The sequence below is a fragment of the Lepidochelys kempii genome, chromosome 7 (assembly GCF_965140285.1).
Source record: "Lepidochelys kempii isolate rLepKem1 chromosome 7, rLepKem1.hap1, whole genome shotgun sequence".
NCBI classification, from domain to species: domain Eukaryota; kingdom Metazoa; phylum Chordata; order Testudines; family Cheloniidae; genus Lepidochelys; species Lepidochelys kempii.
The window spans coordinates 10,155,180-10,179,714 of record NC_136386.1 but is presented as its reverse complement, the minus strand read 5'-3'; the positions used below and the strand labels follow the sequence as shown (position 1 = coordinate 10,179,714).

Sequence of the window (24,535 nt, the reverse complement as noted above, 5' to 3'; positions counted from 1 at the left end):
GTTTATCCATTTCACTTAATGATTTTCTGTGTATTGTTACAGACATCTCAACAATGAGCATGCGCTGGATGATAGAAGTACAGCCCAATGTAGAGTACAAATGCAGGTTGTTCAGCAGTTAGAGCTACAGGTAAAATGAAATTTATTTTAATATTACCTCAGTACTGATCAAATCCAATTCTCTGCAGCAATAAAATGAGTTCTGCTTTGCCCACTATGATTGAAAACAAGCTTTCAAAACCTACTTGTAGTAGTTTTAAAAACCGTCAAAGACACTGCTGATTCATTTCCTCTTTTCTAAACCGTAACTTTAAAAGAAATAGGAAGCTTAAACAGGCTGACTGATTGGGAATCCATCAGTATGTGTCTAATGCATTTTATTCTCAAATTGGGAGGGGCCGGGGGACAGGGAGAAATAGGGGGGAATGGAATACCTTCCCCATCGTTTAGAGTTCCTGGCATGGAGGAAATGATCAATGTTTGTTTCAAAACACTGCCTGAACTGGTGTGTTGGTGGTCTCTCATATACTAATAATACTGTCTCGTTATTTTTTTATTTTTTGTGGCAAATGAGTTTAAGTGCAAAAAAAAGGGGGGGGTCGAATTTGAGTGTATTAAAATGTGCAATTGCAGAGGTATGACCCATTTATGTAACTGCCTTTTAAAAATGCTTTTGAGTTCTTTATATCGCCCTGTGCCTCACTGCTCTAGCTGGGCAACTTTGACTGTGTGTAGTCAAGAGGTTAGCAAAGGAGGGGAAATTAAAACAATGTTGTACGTTATATAGTTACCAGCCATTGAAAAACCTATTTTGTATGCAAGGCAGCAATGTAGAGATATATGGAAAGCCTCGGGCTAAGTACAGAAGATAATTACATTTGGAATTTTACTGAGTTAAGTCATTTATAGCTTCAAATAGTTGTAGAGAAAAATCAGCAAAAACACACTTAAACTTTTTTGTTGTTACTTTTCAAGATAACCATTTTTTAAAAAATCCCTTTTATCTTCTTATCTTACAAATTAGCATTTTTCTTTCATAGATATTCCTAAATTTTACTTTCAGTAACACTGCAGTCAAGACAGTCTTCCACTATTAGCTGAAGTGATATAAACTATTTTAATACAAGTTTTATAAAAATCAAACTACTAGTCGTAAAATAGCAGAGTCTTGCAGAAATGGCTGTGAGAAATGGTTTGTTACAGTAACAAGTTTCCTGGGTATTAAAAAAAATAAAAATCTACAGTCTTACTTGTGGACTGAGATATAAGATAATCTTTCACCAAGGAGCAGTAACAGTCATGCTGTAGGTAAACCTAGGTTGGGTTGTAGCCTGAAAAACATTATAGGCTCTGTTGTATTAATTTAGATTAATGACTGGGTTATGTTAACACCTGTAGCCCACTTATTCCATCCAAATGAATACAACAGCTCAGTCCTGTGGTCAACAGGAGTTTGTATTGCCTAGGGGACAGTAGGATGAAGCCCTGCATGAAGAGTTGAACAAGGTATAGGTGGTTTTTGATTGCTAGTGCTTTATAATCATGTGACAATATTGTGGTAGATTGATTGGCATGACATAATACTAATCATCGTCAGGGCTTGAGTCATGCTGAAATGCTCCAGACCACCACTCTGGCACTCTTTCTGGGAGCGGAAATGGTACCCTTCCAGTACGATCACTAACTGGAAGTGGATTCTGGCACTTCTTTTTTAGTTACAGGAGCACTGATCATAATGAGTGAATGATGATCCGAGGTATGATAGTGTTGGAAGAGACCTCTTAGCTCCCAGTCCATTCTCTGAAAGGGCAGGATATAGTCCCTGATAGGATACATCTCCCATATTTAAATGATATTACGCTTGATCTTAGCTAAAAGTTCATTGTTTTGTTATAGACCCATAAGCAATAGATATGATGCATTAGGGTCTTGTGGATCAGGCATTTGCGCTTGCATCTTGAAAACAGAGTGAAACTGAGACCAGAAGAGAAACGACCCTTAGATGTTAGTGTAGCAAAGACAATATTCATGGGCATAGACTAAACCTATTCCTCAAGTAGTGACTTCTATTACCATCAGTGATGGGATTAGAGAGAGAAGTACTAGTCATTTTTGCAAAACATATTGGGTCAAAGCTATAAAGAGTAGGAGTTATCAGTGGTTTGAGTCTTAAAAGAAAATCCAGTCAGGAGGAGGGCGCTGTCATATGAGCTGCTACAGTGACTGTTTGCTACCAAACGATTCCCTTACACAGAGTAATCAGGGAGTTCCTCCAGCAACTCGTTAATCTAGGTTTGGACTGTTCTGTAAAAAGCCTTAACGGAATAGAGGGCTGGCCCAACAGTACCATTTGCTATGTAGTCACCTAGCCCACTAGAATTTGGACAGTCAGACTAAGCTCATGTTTTACATGGCTATCAAACGACTATGAAGCAGTAACAAAACTCAGCCAGTACTGCCATGTATGGATTTGAGCTCTGTGACCTAGAGAGGGAAGGCAGGGTGTCCCGTTACCAAACCAGTTGACCCCATTGGTACTCAAAGTGCTAGAGTGCAACTTTGCCAAGAAATGGGCTTGTAGAGTGACACAAAATGATGAGGGTTTGGCAATGAGCCAAATTCTGCCCTGACTTCTGCCCCATACTACCTTACTGGAGAGAGGGTAGGATTTGACCTACTGTGTTACAGTGGCTGAACCTAGGGGAAATTATGTCGCATAATCATATTGCAACTTCCTCATGCTTTTAATGGAAACTTGCCCATAGGATACCACGGCATGATACTACTTTTGGTTTGTGGCTCTCTGAGATGCCATTCGATGCAGAATATCCTCCGAGTCCTTCTTGCACAGGTGGTGGGTATATCTACCCGACGTGTCCCTTTTCTCGTCCACGCTCCAGATGTGGCTCCTTGTAGGGAGAGGCAGTATCACTGTATCATCATGATAATACTGTTTCTTGTTTCTGTGAGGGGTGGGACCCAAATCAACTGACCATATGCTCAGCTCTTCTGACACTTGCCTCACACTCCTGCGATCATCCATCTGCTTGCTCGCCCTGAAACAGCCTGAACAAGTGGAGCACTGCTCCATTTCTGCAAACTCTTGAGGAGCCACATGTGTGCTGTAGATTAAGTATTACCCTACCATCTGATGTCATCCGGCGGTGCCCCTTCATTGAAGCGTCTTGGGAATCTGAATTGTGATTTTGTACTTTTCTGACTGCATCCATTAAATTTCTTGACTGTCTCATCAGGAATAGCTCTTCTAAATTATTTTTCCTAGAATTAATTTTGTAACTGAGCTTTAAGGCTAAGTATTATATTTGGTTTGAGTGTAATGGATCCAAATTTGATTTTCTCTCTCGATTTCACTCTTACTATTGTTAATCTTATGTATAATATTCTGTCAACATACACATACAGAGATATCCAGTGCAGCTTAAACAAAGTGAGGGTTCTTGCTTTTTTGACGAATGTTCAAACTAACTAACTATCAAGTCAGATTTGTATTTGGACAGAAATATCATGAATCTTTGGTCTCACAGTATCTCCATCACAAACATACTTGAAATACCACAAGCTGCAAAGTCTTCTGGTATTTTTACATGATTGAAACCGTGTGGACATGATCACCATTCATTAGGGGAACTGCAGAGAAAGAATTGAGTAGCTGGGAATGAAGGAAGAGTAAGAGATTAAGGTATAAATACAAGCAAGCTACATGCCATTCTGTTTAGCTAGGCCTCAGTTGAAGAAGTGCTTTCATTTTGGGGCACCAGATTAGATTCAAAGAGTTTGGAGGAGAGCAAGAAAAATGACGATAGGTTAGTGGCTTATTATCTAAAATCCTTGTCCCTATTTTCAAGACCCTCTCTCCTCCCCTTTACCACCCCACCCTGTGCACCTAGTCTTCCTCTTCATCTCCCATTTCCCATGCTCATGGCACTTTCTCCTGGGCTGGCCTCTCTGTGCCTGGCACAGTGTCCATATCCTGATCAGCAGTGTGTCCTCTTTCCGCCCTCCCTCTCCTGAAGTGTCCAGTGACCTGTCTGTGTGCGTTTGTCCTAGATTTAGGAGAAGCTTTAATTTAAAGCAGCACTTGAGCACCACGGTGAGCGGCACCTTATAAAATCTAATAGAAATACTAGCTAATACTTCAGAATTAGAAGATTAAGGGAAATTTGTGAAGCCACTGCCCTTGCAGGTACTCAGAGCTAGATTGGACACTTACCTGTTAGGGATGGTTTGGAGCTATTGAACTCAAGCCTTGTCTTATACTGCCACTTTACAGCGCTGCAACCTTCTCGCTCAGGGGTGTGAAAAAACCCCCCGCTGAGCGCTGCAAGTTTCAGCGCTGTAAAATGGCGGTGTCGACAGTGCACCCACGCTGGTAGCTACTCCCCTCGTGGGGGTGGGTTTTTTACAGCACTGGGAGAGCTCTCTCCCAGCACGGGTGCCATGACCACACAGCCACGTGGGTTAAAACACTGCCGCTGCAGGGCTTTAACGTTGCTAGTGAAGACATGCCTTCAGTCTTGCCCCAGTGTAGAGAAGTGCCAGATGATCCCTTGAAGTCTAAATGATTTTATAGCATTGCAGACAGGAACAATGAGATGGACATAGGGGAAAAGAGTGAGTGTTGGGGCAGGGGAGGCAATATTTTGGGAGTTGACCTGTACCCCTGGGTTATGAGGGTGGATTCCTTCTCCCCACCTTCCTCTATCAGAGTAATCTGGTTTAGTGCTGAAGTCAGGGGAGTGGATCTTACCCCCTACACATTTGGAATATGCATTTAAATGCACCTTCAGTCAAGTGCTACTGAGAAGCTAATGTACAGCAGGGCACTTTGGATGACCTTTGCACAGTTTGACAGAGCTAATGTATTCATCTCCTGTCACAGGAGATCATCAGGGAAACAAACAATGCTTATAAGTAGCTTTGAAAAGTCAGAATAGGGCCCATTTAAAAGTAATGCTGATCAGTTTATTTTCTGTGCATAACAATTCTTTCCCAAAGAATGCTGTTAGTAATCAAGTGCATTTTCCTGCAAAAACCACTAATAGTCCCCTTTTCCAGACCTTTAGAGCCCTAGTCAGTGCCTCACTGATGAGAGCTTCCTCACATCAGTGGCCTAACAAGCCCTCATGACTTCTTTTGAATGATCTAACTGAATGGTGGGGTGGTACTAATGGAGTTATGGTCTTGTATCCTCCTGCTTCCTGACCTAATGGAAAGCAGTTTAAAGAAATTCTTGGGATTTTTCACTTCCATTTGCTGCTGTGAAAGCGAGAGACTTCTATTTTTCATCATTTAAACTCCTGCCTTAACTGTGGGAGCATTCAAATTCCCAGACTATGACAAAATATTAGTATGTGTCTGCCTGAAATGTCAAGAAGATCTTTAACAGAATTCATCCACCAAATACTGCATTAAAAGCATGCTAAGAAGGTGACGGAGAACAATAAAAATAAGGACCTTTCCAGATCAGAATGAAAGGTACTGTGCCATGGGGGACAATGGGATGCAGAAAGAATCTAGTTTGGGTTTCCCCCTTGTGCTAGGTGTTAGAAAACTGCACATTCTTTGCTTTCACTGCCATGTCGCACACAGACAGTTTTCAGGTCTTGATTTTGATGGGAATATTTATTTTATTTTGTTTCTAAAATAACGATCTGCTGCAATGTTTAGTCCACTGAGTGAAGATTAGTGTGCAGACTAAACTGCAGGCAGCTCACATGCCCAGCTAATCAAAAAATAAAATGATTCAGAATGGAAAATCACACAGCCACCCTTCATTGAGACTAAAAGCATTCATTGGTTTGATATGATTTGATATACATTAATGTAAATGGTGGGTCGGACCCCCACTTCCTCTGAAAAGACCACAGGAAGACATCGGGAGGATTTTCCACTAGACCAGGAGGGTGAGATTGGCTCCCTACCTCTCGTTGGAACATCCAGGGGATTTGGCTGCTAGATCTCAAAGGATCTGCTATAGACACAGGAGTCTCTTTGTACCTCCTTCGGGCCTTGTCGTTCTCCCTTTCTGGCATTGGCTCTCACAGAGAGGACTTCTGCACAAAAGTTTTTTCCCATCACAAGCCCTCAGATGTGGTGGGGTCATTGAAAACAGGCCCAGGCTCTCTGGGATATTGAATTTCCATGTTAAAGCCTAGCTGCTGAGACTGCTGGAAACGGTATGATAGGTGAAGGTTGTTTTTCAATATGGGCTCTTGTCCGCTGTGACCTGAACTGAAACCTCAAGCCTTGCCCCTCAGGCTGGAGAACCTCCTTCAGAAGGAAACAGTGTTTGCCTACAACCTATCAACAATCAGATTTGTACTGCTTGATCCAGTGTTGTAAGATTCCATATATCAAACGCCAATCCTCTGAGCTACCCAGTGCTCCTCCAAAAAAAAAAAAAAAAAAAGTCATGAAAATCCCAGTGACTTTTGTGTTCTAAAAGCGCAAAACCAGACGGTTACGTTGAATTTTCTCCTGTAAATTCCTCTTTGAAACCTTATATGCCAAGTTTCAAGCCACCATGACATTTTGGCACACAGTTAGAAACCCCTCCCCTTGGGCAGATTGGCACACCCTTAACTGTAATGTAGTGAATGGGGATTTATGGCTGAGTTTTCTTGTACGTTCATTTAACCCAGTTTTACTATTCTAAATAGATGACTCTGATAAGGAGGGCGGGTTTATTAAACTTTCCCTGGAATGTGATTAGCTTTCTCCTCTTGGCACCAGGAATTTGGATTTTCTAGAGCAAAAGTCAGTCTTAATAATGAATATGTGAGAAAACTCTCAGTTTCGTGGGCCTGATCTAAACGCCATTGAAGAAAATAGGAATTCGTTTATTGGGCATGTGTAGTAATTACAGCCCCTTTTACTTCTATTCTTAGTATATGTTACTTTTGTTATTATGTAGAGCAGCGTTTCCCAAACTTGCGACGACGCTTGTGCGGGGAAGGCCCCTGGGGGGCCCGGCCGGTTTGTTTACCTGCCGTGACCGCAGGTTCGGCCGATCGCGGCTCGCACTGGCCGCGGTTCGCTGTCCCCGGCCAATGGGGGCTGCGGGAAGCGGCGCAGGCCGAGGGACGTGCTGACCACCGCTTTCCCTGCACAAGCAGCGTCCCAAGTTTGGGAAACACTGATGTAGAGTATAGTTGGGAAAAGATACTTTTTACACAGAGAGCTTTTGAGGTCCCCCAAAACAGCAAGCTTACAGTCTGATCATTGCATTCTAAATGTATTCACAAACCAGCTTGTATACAAAGAAAAAACTTAATCAAGGAAGTATAACGTGAGAGTCCAAGCAACCAAACTGTGACTTGCGTGGAGATTTCAGTAGAAAATTTAAAGAAAACTGAAGCATATCATTATGGGGGGGGGGGGCACGTGTTTACACATGATGTGCAGAATAGAACTGTTTTCCCCAATGCTCACAACCGGTGTCATGACTGAATCAGAAAGAGCAAAAGAAGCATTCCTAAAGCGTTATGTGTTCTGGATTGGTTTGAACAGTATTCAGTTGACACTAAGGGACAGAACACTATTAAAATAGTTCCTAATATAGTTGCACTTTCCTAGCCTGTTGGTTCAAGACATGTGCTAAGGGGATGCCATTTTAAATTTCTGCCCTGAGTTAATACTGTCCTTGCTCCAGTTTTTACCCCACCTTCCAGAAGCAGTATGGCCTGGTGGATACAATTCTGGACTGGAACTCGGGAGCCCTGGGTTCTTCTCCTAGCTCTGCTACTGGTCTGGTGGGTGACCTTGGGCAAGTCACATCCCCCCCTGTGCCTCAGTTTCCTCATCTGTCAAATGAGGAAAATGATACTGACCTCCTTGGCTAAGCACTTGGAGACCTTACTGATGAAATGTGCTCTATAAGAGCTATATACTATTATTATAAGGGAGTAGTAAGTCACTCTGATTTTACGAAATGTTTGTCTTCATTAAATAAGCACACTATTTTTTAGAGCTTAAGCTGCCTGTTCTGATTCTCTGAGGCAGCCTCACGTGGTTTCACGACTCCTGCTGCTTTGCTTGCTCCACGCACCGCCTGAGCTGTATGTGACAGAAAAGCTCTTTTCTATTTTCTGGTTTTGTTTTTTGTTTTGTTTTTTGGTGGTGGTAGGGGAAGCAAGTTATGTTAAAGCAAGAAAATATTTGAATTTGAGGGTTAGATGTATAATTTGCTTTTTGCTTTGCCTTCTGAGCGTGAATAGGATTGGTTAATAAACTTGATTCACTATTGTCTTCTAGCTGTCAGGGCTGCAGTGACCCCCTTGGTGCCAGCAGGTCTAGCACTCCTCACTCAAGGGCTAATGTGTTTTGCTTTGGAAAATACTGACACCCAGCACCATGAGTTAGTTCGACTTCAGAAAAGACCGTATACAATTTCCAAACTACCAAGCAATAAACCTGTTTTGTCATGTCTGTGGTGCCAGCTGTTGAATTAGGAATAAGCAGAATTCTGGATTTTATTCATAGAAGTAACAGAGCATTTTTTTCTTCAGCTTGCAAAAGACAAAGAGCGCCTGCAAGCTATGATGACACACCTGCATGTGAAGTCAACTGAACCAAAAGCCACCCCTCAGCCTGTAAGTACTGTTCTGTGCAGAAACAGAACAAAGCCTCACAACAACCTCTTCTTCCTGTTTCCCACCTCAGAGCATAATACAAAGTGTGGCCTACTTTAAAAGACTGTCAAAATGAAGAGACAAAAATTGCATCGCTAGTTGGTCGGCTTTGAATATTCACTGCCACATAAACCCAATTTTCCCATGATCTTTTTTCTTCAAGGGGTTTAAAACTAGTCTTAACTTTAAATGTCACATTGGGCCTTTTTCTACCCTTATGTATATGCATATAAATCCCCTCTAGGTAAGTTGAATTTGCATGTGACCCAAAGGAGCATTTGGACCAGAATGGTTTTAGTGCTCAAGGTAAAATTATATTGTATTTAGGATATTAATTTCACTTTTTACTGTGATCCTATCCTAGGCTCAGATACTGTAGACTCTAGTTGCATGTACGTTTCAATGATGATAATAAACAACAAAATCAGGATCACTCAGTGTCAGTTGTTAAAGTACTTACAGTCCATGAAAACCCTATTTATCCAACTTGCTCTCAGAAATAGCTTGTGAAAGGGATAAACTTTACAGGCTGCACTTTATAAAATGTTGGTCTTACAGGTAAAGAGAGTCCAATAGTCAAAGCCAACTGGTGGTACCTGTAAAAGGCAAATCTAGCACCTTGTTCCCTGAAGCAAATTGCACTTCAGTTGTTGTTTTTTCATATCAGCATAATGCTAAAAAATCTTCCTCATAACTTCACATGATTATTCAAAATGGGGAGAGTGCTTTGCTTCTTGATTTTAAGATTTGTAAGATTTAAAGGTACACTGCCTTTATTTGATTTTGCTTTTAGTCATTGTGTGAAAATTAATTGAGTGTCGACAATCTATAGTTAGTACTAGCCATTTTAATCAATATGCAATGATGCAGCGTAATGGCCAAGTATTGGTTTATCTGTTTTGACTGATTTTATTTTTCTATAAATAAAGCAAACACACACCCATCCACGTTTATGATTTATGGTGATAGAAATAAAAAGGAGTCAGACTATTAACCCAGCAAATATGGTCGCCTGCCAAGATGCAGTTGGTAGACAAAATTAATGTCTGAAACAGAACACATTACAGAGATAGAGAACATAAAATCATTAAACACTTTGCACATCCATTTTTACTAGAGAAGAATTTCTCAGTTTCCATGTAGTTGGAAATAAATGGCTGCAGAAGTGGATAGAGAGGTACTAGAAAGAAAATTGCAGAGTATTCAATAGCATAGGAGCAGGAGTCCAACTCAATTTCAGCAATGCCTTTTGGAGGAAGATTGAGGGTGGTGAATATAGCCCTTCCAGAGATTCCTAAAATTGCTTAATCCAATGGATCTGGATGATCACAAAAAGAAACTACTTAAAGTACCTGGAAATAACTCTTCCTATCCTTCAGATCTCATTAGACTGAATGTGCATGCTTTACTATGTTGTGGACTAGAGACCCAGCAGAATGCAGAGAAGGGGGTTTGGTTTCTATCCATCCTACTGGATTAAAAATTAAGAGTGGAATAATCGCTGGAGTCTCAAAGCATTCTGCTGAGAGACTTTTCATAGCAACAGTGCCCCTCTGGAGGAAGGATTAAAAACTAAAGGGAGGTAATCGCAAGAAGACAAGTGCTGTGCAGCTAGTGATCAGCGCTCAGTATCAAGAGGCAGTAAGCTTTCATTTGTGTTGTAGGCTACAAAGGTACCAGTTGGTGTCGCCATGCAGATTAGTGTTAAGCAGCCAATAAACAGGCAAAAGCATCAGAAAAAAAAAAAACCAATGGGGAAAAATGGGCTGTCTTGATTAGTATTAAAAAAAATGTTTTATATTCTGGAAAATTATAGCTTTGATGGGGACCTCCCACTAAATTTATTTTTAACTGCTCTATTGAAAATTCTGTACCACTAGTCAACATTATCTCTCCGTTGCTCAGCACAGTGTTTCTTTATTAAAAGAAATAGGCATGAATATTTTTGACTGAAAAATTAATAGCTTTTGAATTCATACACAGCAGGTTTTCTTTTGCAAAGAAGTCCAATATCGCTGCACAGCACTTCTATAACCATTTATTTAGAGTCCAAGTCAAACCTTTGACAGCTAGAGCAGTGTTACAAGCCAACATAAAGAACTCCAAGATGTAAACCAACAATAGGCAGTCTGTGTGAGGTTTGCCATTGTCAAATACATAGATTGTTTGGATTAGTTTATGTAAATGTACTGTTGTATTACCCTTTGAAAAAAAAATCACATTTGTGTATGAAAAGTGGTTTCGTTCACAGGCAGCATTATAAATTCCTTATCCTTTAACTTACATGTTAGAAGTAAAAATTGGTGCCTGACAGGCCTATATTGTGTGACACTCTGTTGTTGGATTGAAACTGTCTTCTTTTCATTTATTGAAATATAGAAAAATTTATTATAGATACCATCTGATAAATCAGAAATTGTTAAAATATGTATAGGTGAAGCATTTTGAAAATTAATTATAAAACGTAGCAGAATAGTGTTTTGCATAAATTGTGCTTTCCTTGTGAAAAAAAATACACAGGCATCACAGAGACTGTGCTAGACCTCGGTCCTTTTAACTCAGTGGGGTAGGACTTCGGTAAAAAAGATCTGATGACCATTACTGCAGTGCAAAGTATTTTTTACATCCAGTAATTAATTTTATTCCCCCACCATAACTAATGCAAGGTGTATGTTCAGATTAATATATTTTTGGTACATCTGTGATTTTAAAGGAGTCGCTACCGATCCAAACATAGCAATAAACTGGGATTTGAAATTACAACTTTTTAGTGACTGCATGGAAAGCTTATGGGAAGTATTTTTTGTCTATTTAAAAGCTCTTAATGCTTATTTTTAAACAGTTCTTAACTAGATGGCAAAACGGAGAGCAAACCATTATACTGCAAGGCTCTTAAAACTGAATGCTCTTTGGCTGCCATTTGTGTTCCACACTGGCCAATGTTGTAATCTTGCCCTTTTTAGCTATAGCACATCAATTAGTACAGTATTTTTGGACTGTTCAGACCCCAGTCCAACTCTGTGCATTCAACGTAACCCTGTTAAACAGCGACTTGTCAGGTCTAGTCATGTTAAGGAACGTGTGTCAGTCTTTAGATTGCTTTAGCACCTTGGAATAATTGATATCTTGGAAGACAGTGGCATGATCATGTGGGTTTTTTTTAGCTGTAACAAATCACCAAGGTCCTAATTCAGCAAAGCACTTCAGTCATATTAAAGTCAGTGTGCTTAAGTCCTGTGCTAAATCGTGACCCAAACTGAAGGCAGACAGTTGTACATGCAGCACATTCCTCTGGAGCAGCCTTCGTTGGGTGTGCTATACACTGCGAGAAATACACATTATTCTGGGCCCTACTGCTGGGAGGACTTATGGGGAGAAAGCTAGGGTTGGAGGCAAAGAGAGGGAGGGGAGATACAGAGACATTGTAATAGTAATAATCAATACACTGTTTAAAGGTGTCTAATTGTGACTTTATAATTGAGATGCCCAAGTGTGTAACATTTTGAAAAGAAAAGAAGTACTTCATAGGTTACTGCTTAAAGAACATGAGATAACTCCCATTGCTGAGATTTAAATAGTTCAAAATGAATTCAGTTGACCTGGGGGAATATGCTGTGATGTATTGTATAGAGGTGGAGATTTTTGGAGTGTTTAAAAAAACAACTACCACAACAGCTATTAAGAATTTTTTATTCTAGTTTTGCTGTTAAGGTCACCATTTTCATTCATGTCGGAGGTCAGCATAATAGAATAAATCAGAAGCTTGATCTGCTTTGCGGTATTAACTAAACATCAAAGAGCCACTACCTAGGCAGGAGGGAAAAAAACTGTGTTCTTTTTCTTCTGACCAACAAGACGTTCTATGCACTAGGTAGAACATCCATCTTTAAGAAACTGACATAAAATTTTTAAAGAAACTGTTGGCATTTGAAATGAAATGCACTGCTAGATATTCCTTTTTAATAATATTTTCTTTTACTCTAACCATAGCAGTTGCAATTGTTTTTAAATACTGTTTTTAGCAACTGTGAAAACAAATTATTGCAATAAAATAGCCTTTTAACTGTTTAGGTAATGACTGAGCATTTTAGCTGCTGTAGCTGTACTTATAGTTTGAAAAATAATGATATGCAGCAATAAAAAGAGATTCTCAAGTACAACACACAAAAGCTGTTTTTATATACTGTTTTTCATTAAGTCCCACTCCTCAACTTGGGTTTCCTTAGTATCCCTGCCAATAACAACACCTGCTAAGCGATTGTTGCCTGCCAGATCCTACATCTAATACAGTAATCTGTCCAGGCTGAAATAGTACAGGAAGACACAGAATTTAACAAAGCTTGATGCTCTGCACCCCCACTTCCCTCCACCTTCAGCAGTCTCTGCACCAGGGTGATTAAAGTCCAGAAACTCTGTGCAGTTATTTCATCAATTTCAGCTGTGATCAGAGTGGCAGCACCAACAACAGAAAAATCAATGCCCTAAAGCAGTAGGTACGGCCCCATTGTGACACTTTCATTTTTTTTCTTTTAAAATGTTTCAGATTCTTTATTTGCAGCCACTGTTGTTATGTAATCTGTTTACATGGAGAGAAATCAAAGTGAGTCTTAATGGGAGAGCCACTTAATAGAAATCTATTTTTATGGGGTGAAGGAGAGGGTTACCTCTCTGGCTTGTTTATATATATAATATGAATTCTTGTTGAGTCAGTCAGCATCTTTAAAAGGGAGAAAAAAAGCTATTTCTTGAAAGTAAAGGTTAATAATAATAAAAAGCCAGGCAGAATACTGGACACTGACACAATGATGGCCTTTATGATGATTAGATTAGAGAGGTGTGAGATACCCGTATTGTAAAACCCTTCAGTAGTGGAATTTGCAAAACTACAGGCCTTTAAAACAGATATTTCAAAAACAGAAACTCTAGGGAGAAATACTCCCTTATTACAAGGGTTATTACTGAATGGCTTAACTCTTTGGGGCAGGGACTGTGTTTGATGTTCTTGGACAGTGCCTAGCAGGTTGTGTGTCCAATTGTAAATGCAAAGAACAGTACTCATTAAAGAAGCCAGCTTGGTGACTAGCATTCAGTACCCTGCAGCAAAAATGATACCTCGTCAAAAAATGGCAGAATGTGGGAATCTTGTCGTATCCAATCTTGGCATGAACAACTTTTTCTAATCAGAGCAAGTTGTTTTTAAATAGAAAGCGCAAACAGAGGAATTCCATAGAGTTTCCATCAGGAAAAGAAATCCTCCCACTACAATCCCTTCCTGATCTTTGCCCTGCATAATCATCTTTAGCAGCCAGAAGCACAGAGCTTAGACACGTCTTCATTCCTAATTGATGATGATGATGATATTAAGATTTAATCATTTACAATAAAGATAAATATTTTAAGATTACAACAAAATCAACACCATTCATAATTTGTTATTTTGCTCTAATACACAATTAATTTTTAAGTCTACATTTTAAAGAAAACAATGAAAGCAGCATGTTGAGCATTAAAAATGTAGATGGTTGAGCATATTCTTCCCTTTGCCTCATTACATGCTTTTGTCACCATAACCAGTAAGGCTCAGGCCCCTCCAAAAGCAAGAGATAGTGTCATCAAACAAAATCTAAAGTAAAACTTCTCTGGCAATTGACAAGGTCGGCGTTTCATTAGCTTGTTGGTTCAGTCATACAAATGGCAGTCCGAGGTGAAACACACTATGCGCACAGTGTTCCAGCTTTTTGTTCTTTCTTTCCTCACAGACTGCAGTCATGTTTAATTTGGAAACCGGGCTCCTTTGGCAAATTAGCAATTAGAACAATTTTGTGGGAATATGTATATGTGTCATTAGTTTTCCTGCAAATTAATAGCAGGAGCAGAGGTCAGGCAGAAATTTTCCACTTGACTGCAGCTCCTCTGTTGAGATTTGGCACTTTGTTTTGGAACAGCCACAGCTGCTCAAAGCCACAGTCTTCCTTTAGGAACTGTCTTTTAATTAGTTTACCTCATAGCCATTATTACAAATATTACTGCCTCCCCTCCTTGAAATAAAATTACTGTTTCTACAAAATATTCCAGTGACATCTTGCACCACTGCACATTGATGGTGGGGTCATTCGAATGCAGTGTTTAATCATTAGATCACCTCCATAAGCATCTCCTAATTAGAGTCCGTACAATACAATTTTATCTGGTAATTAGCTGAGATTGGCTGCTTCCTCTGTAGCTTATTAGTGGCAGCCCAGCAGTGGGTGTGAATCACAGTGTCATTTGTCAACCCCGTTAAAGCCCCTCTCTTTGCTCTTCCTCTCTTTCTGTATTTATTTCTAGTCGCTACCTACGCTGAAAGCGTAAAGAAATTAAACTCAATTCACATTTTTTAAGCAGAGAACATTGACCTTTGCAGAGTCTTTCTTTGCAGTTTTCTAGTAGAAACAGATTAAATGTTAAGTTTTTAAACAATTAAAAGGAATCTAATTCTTTCAAAATGGAGTAGTTCGGGCAGTAAAGATGAAACAGTATCAGTGATCTTTCCAACGGAAGAGAATGTCTCCTGAGCATGTGGTGTAGAGGGGCACTTAAAATTGATGCAGATTTCCTTGCAGTTATTGGACTGTTAAAATGTCCATTTAGAAACTGAGATTAAATACAGTAGATTGTATTTCATGGTGAGACCTGTCAGTTGTACTATTATGGTCATTATTACTCCTTTTATTATATGTAATAGATGGATAACAAGGGGACATAGCTATATGTGTACCCCTATCCAGTGTACTTAAATCTAAACAGGCCACAAAATGACTTGGTTTCACTCTCACACTATATTGTATAAAGAAAAGGAGGACTTGTGGCACCTTAGAGACTAACCAATTTATTTGAGCATAAGCTTTCGTGAGCTTCAGCTCACTTCATCGGATGCATTCAGTGGATGAAGTGAGCTGTAGCTCACGAAAGCTTATGCTCAAATAAATTGGTTCGTCTCTAAGGTGCCACAAGTACTCCTTTTTGCGAATACAGACTAACACAGCTGCTACTCTGAAACCTGTTATATTGTATAAGTAATATTTAAAAACATGAACCACACCCTTTTAAATACTAACATAGCAGGTACTTTGAGCTGTATTTATTGGTTCACTTCATTGCATGACTCTTCAAGAACTCAGGACATATATTTTATTGCCTTTTCTAGTCTCCTTCGTCCTCTCCCCCACCGGGATCATATAATCCTGCATTTCCTTGAAGTGTTAAATATTTTCCATTCTGAGAAGAGACTTTCTAGCTTCATGAAGAGATGTGTGTTTTCAGATCTGCTTCTCACAAACTCATTTGTTTGGATCAGTACTTGAACTGACAGTATATACAGTTCCATCTACATAACACTTCCCTGTGTTATGCTGTTGGGGCAAACATTTCCTTGAGCTTTCTGTACTTCACATTCAAAACAGAGACGCAGGAACAGTTTGTTTTGTTCACTTGAACCCTTCTTGTGGGTTATTGGTGTATTGTGTTGATATCCGTTCTATAACATTAGAAAGCTTTTTTGCCCCTCCAAGTTTGTTTTGGACAAATTCTGTTATTTATTTTTTATAAGAGAGCAATTACTGGTAGCTACTAATGTTTGAGACATGCTAATGTGAGTGTTCTTATCTCGTTACTTTCATGTCAAGAACAATAATAAGGAGTCCTATGGATGTTTTGGGGCATGTCTTTACAAGAACGGCCATACTGGCTCAGACCAAAGGTCCATCTAGCCCAATATCCTGTCTTCCGACAGCAGCCAATGCCACGCGCATGCCTCAGCTTCATTTGGCAGTGTTTAATGTCAGGCAAAGAATATTAATTGCAAATAAACAGAGTGAAATCCTGGCCCCTTTGAAATAAATGGGATTTTGCCATTGATTTCACTGGCGCCAGCATTTCACCCAGAATATTGTTCACAATAATGCTTCAAGGCAAGTAATGTGGAAGTACTGGAAGGAGCCCTTTTCTCAGGCCCCCTTTCTGATGGAGCAGTTTGGGATCATATTGTTTATTTAAAGTACTTCAAGAATGACCCATTACAATGAAGCATCTTGTTTTGAATGGTGCCCAAAGAAAGGGTTCATGATACAGATGCACACTGATAAAATAAATAGAAGTGCATGTTTAAAACATTTATATATGGTTATCCGTTCTTGGGGAAGTCACATTTTAAAGCCTGCTTGTGGCTAGCTGTCATTTTATTACATGCTTGTAAGTTTCTGCAGGTAGCACAATTGCATTCCACACCAAGGAGAGAAAAGAACTGTGTCATTTTTTGCTGGGCTTAATGACTGCAGTATTTCATGCAGTGTGATTAATTAAATTATTCCGGGGTTAACCCATTCTGGGATTTGCGTTTAAAATGGATGAATGGAAAAAGCCCAAATGTTGTACTGATCTTCCATTTCTTCCTAGTGCATTCCTAACAAAGCATTGTCTTTATTTAAAACCTGATGTGTTTGAAGAAATATCCAAAAACAGATCAGTTGAAGAATATTAACTCGTAAATAAGAGATGTGTGGGCTTTAGATGCAAAACAATGGAACAAAAATAAAATATTAAAATGAATATATACAATGAGGTGTTTGAAAATTGTGGATTTTTGTCCTAAATCTTCAAAGCTTGAGAGCAAGCATTTTTGTATACTGGGTTACGATATTTTTTTTTAAATATATCATATAGACATTTATGCATTCATCCTCCTGTCATGGATTTTAAAGGAGGTGTTACAGCAAAAAAAGTATTTAAGATAGATTCTCTCCATTTAATGGTTGCAAACACTATTAAATCTGGAAACGATTTTCATAATCCTTAATTTGCAAGAAACATAATTTCTAATAAAGTTTTCCTCACCCTCTTTTCTCTCCCCCCCAACAGCTGAATCTGGTATCAAGTGTTACACTGTCAAAGACTGCCTCTGAGGCTTCTCCACAGAGCTTACCTCATACTCCGACCACCCCAACTACACCCATCACTCCTGTCATCCAGGGACCTTCTGTCATCACTACCACCAGCATGCACAACGTTGAACCAATCAGGAGGCGGTGTCCTAATAAATACAATGTGGCCATTTCTTCAGGTAAATGACTGTCGATGGCAAAGGCCATTATTTGTTTTCTCTTGGAAATTGCAAAGGAGGCTTTGATTCTGATATTAACAGAACAATTGTTCTTATTTAGCAGATCTTGCTCAGAACCAAGAATTTTATAAGAACGCAGAGGTTAGACCACCATTCACGTATGCATCTTTAATTAGGCAGGTAAGTAATGTTCTCGAAAACCACATTTCACTCAAAAATTGTCTCTATATGTCCACCCTATAGATTAAATAGATTTAGAACCCTTTAATATGCAGGCATGCTCAAACCTTTTCTATAAGGGTTTTGAGAACTGCAATATATAACATAATTGCTTTTGATTAAGTATTACAATACGATGTGATTATTAGGAAATTCATTTCACACAACAGTGAAAATGAGCCTGTTTAAAGATGGCAAGTCAATTATCACAAGCTACAGTAATCTCTGATCCCTAGAATTAATCTGAGCTCTAAATAATTACTGAGCTTTAATCAGCTAGTGAAATGTTTTGCATTTCTCTTTGATTCTGCTTTATGAATGACTAATAAATTAATATTTCTGTAAGGAAACAGAAATAAAAACTCAAAACAATTAGATAATTCCATTCTGAATCTTGCCATTGAACTGTTAAATACAGCCATTAATCTTAGAACACATTGTGAAACTCTCCTCTGGATTTTAGCTCCAAATCTCTTTTTTTTTTAATCCGTTAAGGTAAAAGTGTAGGTGTGTTTGCTGAGAGTTTTGTCATAAATCATCATGCATTTTATTTGCTTCACAAGGCTATCCTCGAATCTCCAGAAAAGCAACTAACACTAAATGAAATCTACAACTGGTTCACACGAATGTTTGCTTACTTCAGACGCAATGCAGCGACATGGAAGGTAAGGTTTGCACCATGTATGCCTCTTGCCTTTGATATTAGACATGTACAGAACAGACATTGCTGATGACATAACAAATTGTAACGGCATATGGACATTAAAATGTAGATAGGCTGTTTTGACACACACAGGGTGTCTTATCCGCAGGAACAATTTGATATTTGGCAGAAAAATTCTTCTGCCTTTGAAAACCACTAATTGAATCCCCATTATTGGCTTTTATGTTCTGTGATTATGCCACCAGTTGATCTGTGTGGCTTCTCCTAGAAGTGAAAGTCTAGCTTTTCAGCAGGAACGTGTAGGAAAAAAGTGTGAAGATATTGTGTCAGTTACACAGCTTGTTAGTTACACAGCTCTTCATTTTTCTAGTTGTGTGACCACAACAGCCATCTTTTCTGGGGATGTATAGACAAGTTATTTCTCAGTCACTTAGTACCTCACTAAATTAACCTTCAAACTTGTTATAACCTTCACTGGTTTATTATGGCACCAAATATAAATTAATTTGGCATAATACTAAAGCAGCAAGCCAAGAAAAAAACATTTAATCTAACAGATACAAGAAACTAAAAATTGAATGCCTTAAATTCTTACAGTAGGGTTCTGTGGTTCAGTTAGGTGTTTTTTATATAGTTTCCATTTTCACGGCTACCCCTTTCCCTTGTGTGAGCTGTTATCATAGCAACTTATCCACAGTAGCCTCTAGAGCTAGTGTGATTACTACTGGATGACTCAAATAACAGGATCTTACACTGGAGTAAAAATTATATCTCGGTGCTTGTAGTCTCTGTTGGTCCAGGTAACCCAGTAGTTCTTGAACAAATTGCCTCCATTTATCAGCAGGTCTGATAAATGTCCCTTATACCTGCTGTTTTCCCTTTGCCTTTCTTATTCTAAAACTCAGGACAGTTCCTTCAAAGGATGGAGTTAGAGAGGTCTTCTGCTTCAGTGGTTCATTGGAAAGTTTATTGTATTTCACGTGTGTGCTCCTCAGTGTTCCATTGCCTTTCATTCAAATGCCTTGGGGCAAATTTGTAAATTTCAGTACCACCTATCACACCTCAGTCATCTGTACCTAGGAAATGCTCTGAGATTGGTGCTTTGATTTCTGCACCTTAGTTGAATAAGTTGAGCAGTGTTTCATCTGCAGCTTCCTAAGTATTAAAAAAGGAAATGAATTTTCCTGAATTAAAGTTCTTTTCAAGGGCGTTTTGACAACGTTGTTATAGAAAAACAGTTTGGTGTCGGAACGTTTTTAGTGGTGTACACTTCTTTAAATATTACAGAACCAGCGTGTTCCTGATTTTAAAATGAAGTGTACACATTTGGATATATACGTTATATTCATATGTAAAGTGGAACCTTCTTATAGTCAACCTGTTCTAGACATGGAAAAACTTCTTTACAACTGAGTTCTGCTATCCAGAGCTTGCTTTTTTAAAAGCTCTAGTTTTCAGTTGTCTTTTAGTCCGTTGAGCAAGGTTCTTCTTCACACACCTATCTCAAACACCCCCCATCTTCTGTGGCTATGGCAGCCCTACAAGAGATACGTTTGTCTCCTGCTGCTTGAGTGACTCCAGCGGGACTTTTCCATAGCTGCAGGAGAAAGGGCTCTAGCAAGAATCCTCTTTGATTCTTGCCTGCAGCTATGGGGGCGGCACCTGGCTAGTCATCTCAACAGTGAACATGGCCACTTTTTGGAACTGGTTTTGTGCAGTATATAAGATCCGCTCTAGAGGCTCACAAAAGTCTCGGGCAGTGAGAGTCATGCTTGCAGCTCATGGAGTATGCGGGAACCTGATGACAAAAGAGGAGCCTATGGCAGAGGAGGCAGAGAGATATCTTACTGGAGACTCCCACCGCTACAAAGGAGAAAAGGTGCATCCCAGGGAGACCTTTGTCCTTGTGAGCACACCAGGGACCCCCTAATACTAGGTGTTAAGTGTGCGCTCTTACAAAGTATGAACAGTAGGTTCCATCGCTACTGGCAAAATGGATGTCCACTTGAAGTAATTTGGGGCCTTCGTGCTGATGGCTGCTCAGATTAATGCCAGCCTTCAATGACCGCAGGCGGCTGAAAACACAGCCCAGGACTGGTTTGACATGAAGCTGCTCGGGTTCTTCACAAGCCCAAAGGTCTGACTGAAGAATCAGCATAAATCTGAATTTGTGCTTTTGTGGTTCAGGCCCATCTTCAGTAAATGCTCAAATATCACTCTGGCCAGCTTCTTCAATATTAGTCACTGTGTAGGGTAAGGATCTGGAGTGGGTGAGTACACCTGAGATCTTCTTAAAAAACAAAACAAAACAGGAAACTTATAAATGAAAAGAACTTATAAATGAAACACTTCGCCAAATGCAGTACAGCAGTATCTGAGCAGTTATTAAAAGAACAAACCCTTTCATTTAATACATTCAAGCATGTTCAGGGTAATTTTTTCTGAAAAAGTGGCTTGCATACAAATGTTTTTTAACAAGGTAAATATATAATCTTACAATAATAGTGCCTCATTTTTCTGTTAAGCAGAGCGCTAGAAGAACATTCTCAACTGGTTCTGACAGGTCAGAGGCAATGTCTGTTTGTTTGCTTGGTTGTTTTTTGGAGTAGTAATCTGCTGGAACTGAATTGTAGCTAGGAGGCAGAAGATGCAGGTGTGGCTTTGAAATGTTGGGGGTATTATTCAGATAAAACTGTTAACTAGAAAGAATCCAGAAGCAGGAAAACCAAAAACAACCATCCTCTATAAACTCACTAATCAGGTGGTCATATATAAACATGGAAAGCTAAGACATCTTTCCCCAAACACTGTACAACTATTTGATTTATCTTTGTAAGTATATTCAGTCAAAGCCAGATCCAGTCCTCCTAAAAGTCAATGGCAGGACTCCCATTGGCTTCACTACAGCAGGATCAGATCATAAATGATTTTTCCAGCATTACACTTATTTAAAGAAGAATGCAGATAATTCTGTTCAATTGTTTATACAGAGACTGTTTACAAACTCAACACATCCATTTTTCTGAATTTTTCTGTCTGCATTTTATCAATTGCTACATTAGGCTACAGTATTGCATTTCGCTATGGGGAATATTTGTAACCGTTTGCAAAACTGATCCAAAATCTATCATCATTATTTTATATTCTGTTACAAACTTGAAAATATTCCCATTTGCACCTGAAACTTTGCTTGGGTTACACAGATTTAAACCCCTGTCCTGTGTCAGGTTCCCTTAGCAGGCCACTCTGCCAATCAGTAGGACTCTGTTTGCTGATCCCAGTGTAGGAGCAGGGAGTCTGACTGAGTGCAGATGAAGTCAGCCTGGTTTCTATTGAAAAGCATGAGAAAAATGTGCATTTTCACATGTTTTCAATGTCGAAAAGAGCCATTGTGCCCAACATTATACACACAATGAAATGGGGAGGGTACAAAAAGTTAGACCCCAAACAAATATTGACAGGTTTCAGAGTAGCAGCCGTGTTAGTCTGTATTCGCAAAACGAAGAGGAGGACTTGTGGCAGCTTAGAGACTAGCAAATTTATTTGAGCATAAGCTTTCATGAGCTACAGCTCACCTCATCGGATGAAGTTAGTCTCTAAGGTGCCACAAGTACTCCTCTTCTTCAAACAAATATTGTGACTTTCTCAGAGATTCAGCATCACCCCCTGCCTTGTTCAGAAGAAAAAGTCATCCAAGACTGATTTCCCCATGAGCTCACAAACAGATCAGTGTGGTGACAAAGTAGAGAAGCTTAAGAAGTATGTGGACTTAGCACTGCAGAAATGTGACATGCCCCTTAAGCATGGGGTCGAGTACGTAAGGCAATATTCACATTGTGCTGACCTGTTAAGAAGAGAGTCCATATGCTGGATCGTTGCTATTGTGTGTGGATAGGTTATGGGGAGATGCTAGCTACACAGCGAAACTGCCTAGCAAAAGTAACAAAAGGCTCCCAGATGCACACACGCTGCCTCTTAATTTACATGACAAAGGCACTCTGCATAACCTTTGTTTGCACAGTGATTTAGACATTCCTGATTAGAACTCCTTTCATCATCCAGACCTGATGTTCGGAAACAATGTGTTTAGTCTCCTGGTTGCCTCGACTCATGCCTATGTGTTTGGCATAGTGCCTACTAACAAGTCAACCAGATTGACTAAATCAGTGATGCCAAGGCTGATGGATTTAGTTTCTTTGCCTGCATGTTTCCAGCAAATGGAAACCACTCCCCTTCTTCTGGTTACTGATTCTCTTTCAGTGGCAATGCCCTGGCACTAGAGAACAAGCTTCATTACAAATCTGAGTGGCTTTACCGCTGTGTAGTTGCTCGCAAAACTGGGGGTGGCACACACTTGCTAATGAACAAGGTATTCAGTGCCCTTTCGGGCAGAGCAAAGACATAAAAGACACAGTTGATTGTGTCTGCATGAGAAGTGTCTTACTGAGTCAGGCTTCGGCCAAAGTCAGAAGATGTAAGTGATCTGCTGAGTCCATCCTGCAGAAGGACTGGATTACATCCAACAGAATTGGGTCTGACCATCAGAAACCTTCGTTTGGGATTGCCCAATAAAGGAGCCTAGCAACTATAAGGAAAAAAAACATGTGTCTCTACTTGTGGAGAGATTATCACTATGTTTCTGAGAGCCCTCCTCAGGCGTGTACTTGGCAGAAGCTCAGTTCAATCAGTACAGTATCCTGCCAGAAATGAGAGCCAACTTCCATATATGAGCATGCAGTGGAAGACATGACTTGGTGCACTGGGCTTCTCACTAGGGTGCTGCTAACCCTCTGAGCCCCTATTCCATACACTTGGTGTGAAAAGAGGTTCAGCACCTGATTCACATTAGTCCAGCTGTGGGAAACCCCAGAAACCCCAGCCCCAATGCCTCTTTGCCAAATTGAGTCCTCTGTAGTTACATGAAATTCTCTCTCTGGTCTTTTAAACTGTTTTATTTTTCCAGGAGTGGATACGTTTCCGTTACAAACTGTGTACTTGTTTTGAAAATATCTTAGCAATGTTACTGTAACTGTATATGAAATATGCTGTTACCTGATGTGTGTACATAAAATGATGGAGGTTCTCATTCCCACCGTGAATAATTGACATGACAAAATAACTTGAATTCCTAATCTCAGGTTTGAGATTTTATTTTTATCTTTGCAAAATAAGATCTTAAACGTGTAAAGATCTGGTTTGTTGGGAAAGGAGGGTGAGGGTTGGGTGCGGGGAGCGGAGTTATCTTTGCAAATAAGGACTGTCAAGCTGACTATGCTGCTGTTCTTGGACAATGATGAGTATTTTCTCATAGAAAGTTTTTGAATGTTTTCTCTTTTATACTTGCTGCAGAATGCAGTGCGTCATAATCTTAGTCTTCACAAGTGTTTTGTGCGAGTAGAAAACGTTAAAGGGGCAGTATGGACAGTGGATGAACTAGAGTTCCAAAAACGAAGGCCACAAAAGATCAGTGGGTATGTCCACCATGTTTGAACTTCTTAGCCTAGCTTGGATCATGCTTACAGTTTAACGTAGAGGCTTTTGGCTGCTAGATGGTGTTAGACCAACACAGGTGGTTTCACATTGTTTCAGTTAAGGGAAACAAAGAAAAGCATCTCATCACTACTGTTTGTATGCCCACCAGTTCCCTTGCCCCTGCTTGCTTGGTGTTTGTTGCATCACATGCTAGTAGCTTTTAGGTGGCAATGCATATTAACCCTCACAAACCATTTGCTTATGCTTATTGCATTTTATTTTCTTTTTTCCTTTTCCCTGTATTTGATGTCTGTTCTGTCCCCAATCCCGTGTCCCTTTGTTTCCACTTCATCTCCTTTGCTGCTGCTCTTGTCCCAGGGTGCCATTCGCACCAACCTCTCACTGCATAAGTGCTTTATCAGAGTAGAGGAT

General features: G+C 39.7%; 1 protein-coding gene across 22 annotated transcripts in view; it reads left to right on the top strand.

Annotated features, from left to right (window-relative positions):
• FOXP1 (forkhead box P1) overlaps positions 1–24,535 on the top strand; it is a 494,548-nt gene that overhangs the window by 454,001 nt on the left and 16,012 nt on the right. For 19 of the 22 annotated variants that reach the window (XM_073351110.2, XM_073351096.2, XM_073351093.2 and 16 more), the window contains 6 exons: positions 43–130; positions 8,529–8,612; positions 17,547–17,748; positions 17,849–17,928; positions 18,531–18,632; positions 23,981–24,102. In XM_073351110.2, coding sequence (XP_073207211.1) covers positions 43–130; positions 8,529–8,612; positions 17,547–17,748; positions 17,849–17,928; positions 18,531–18,632; positions 23,981–24,102 — 678 coding nt within the window. The remainder of the gene's footprint in view (positions 1–42; positions 131–8,528; positions 8,613–17,546; positions 17,749–17,848; positions 17,929–18,530; positions 18,633–23,980; positions 24,103–24,535) is intronic. The other 3 variants (XM_073351104.2, XM_073351107.2, XM_073351115.2) reach the window with 1 other exon arrangement.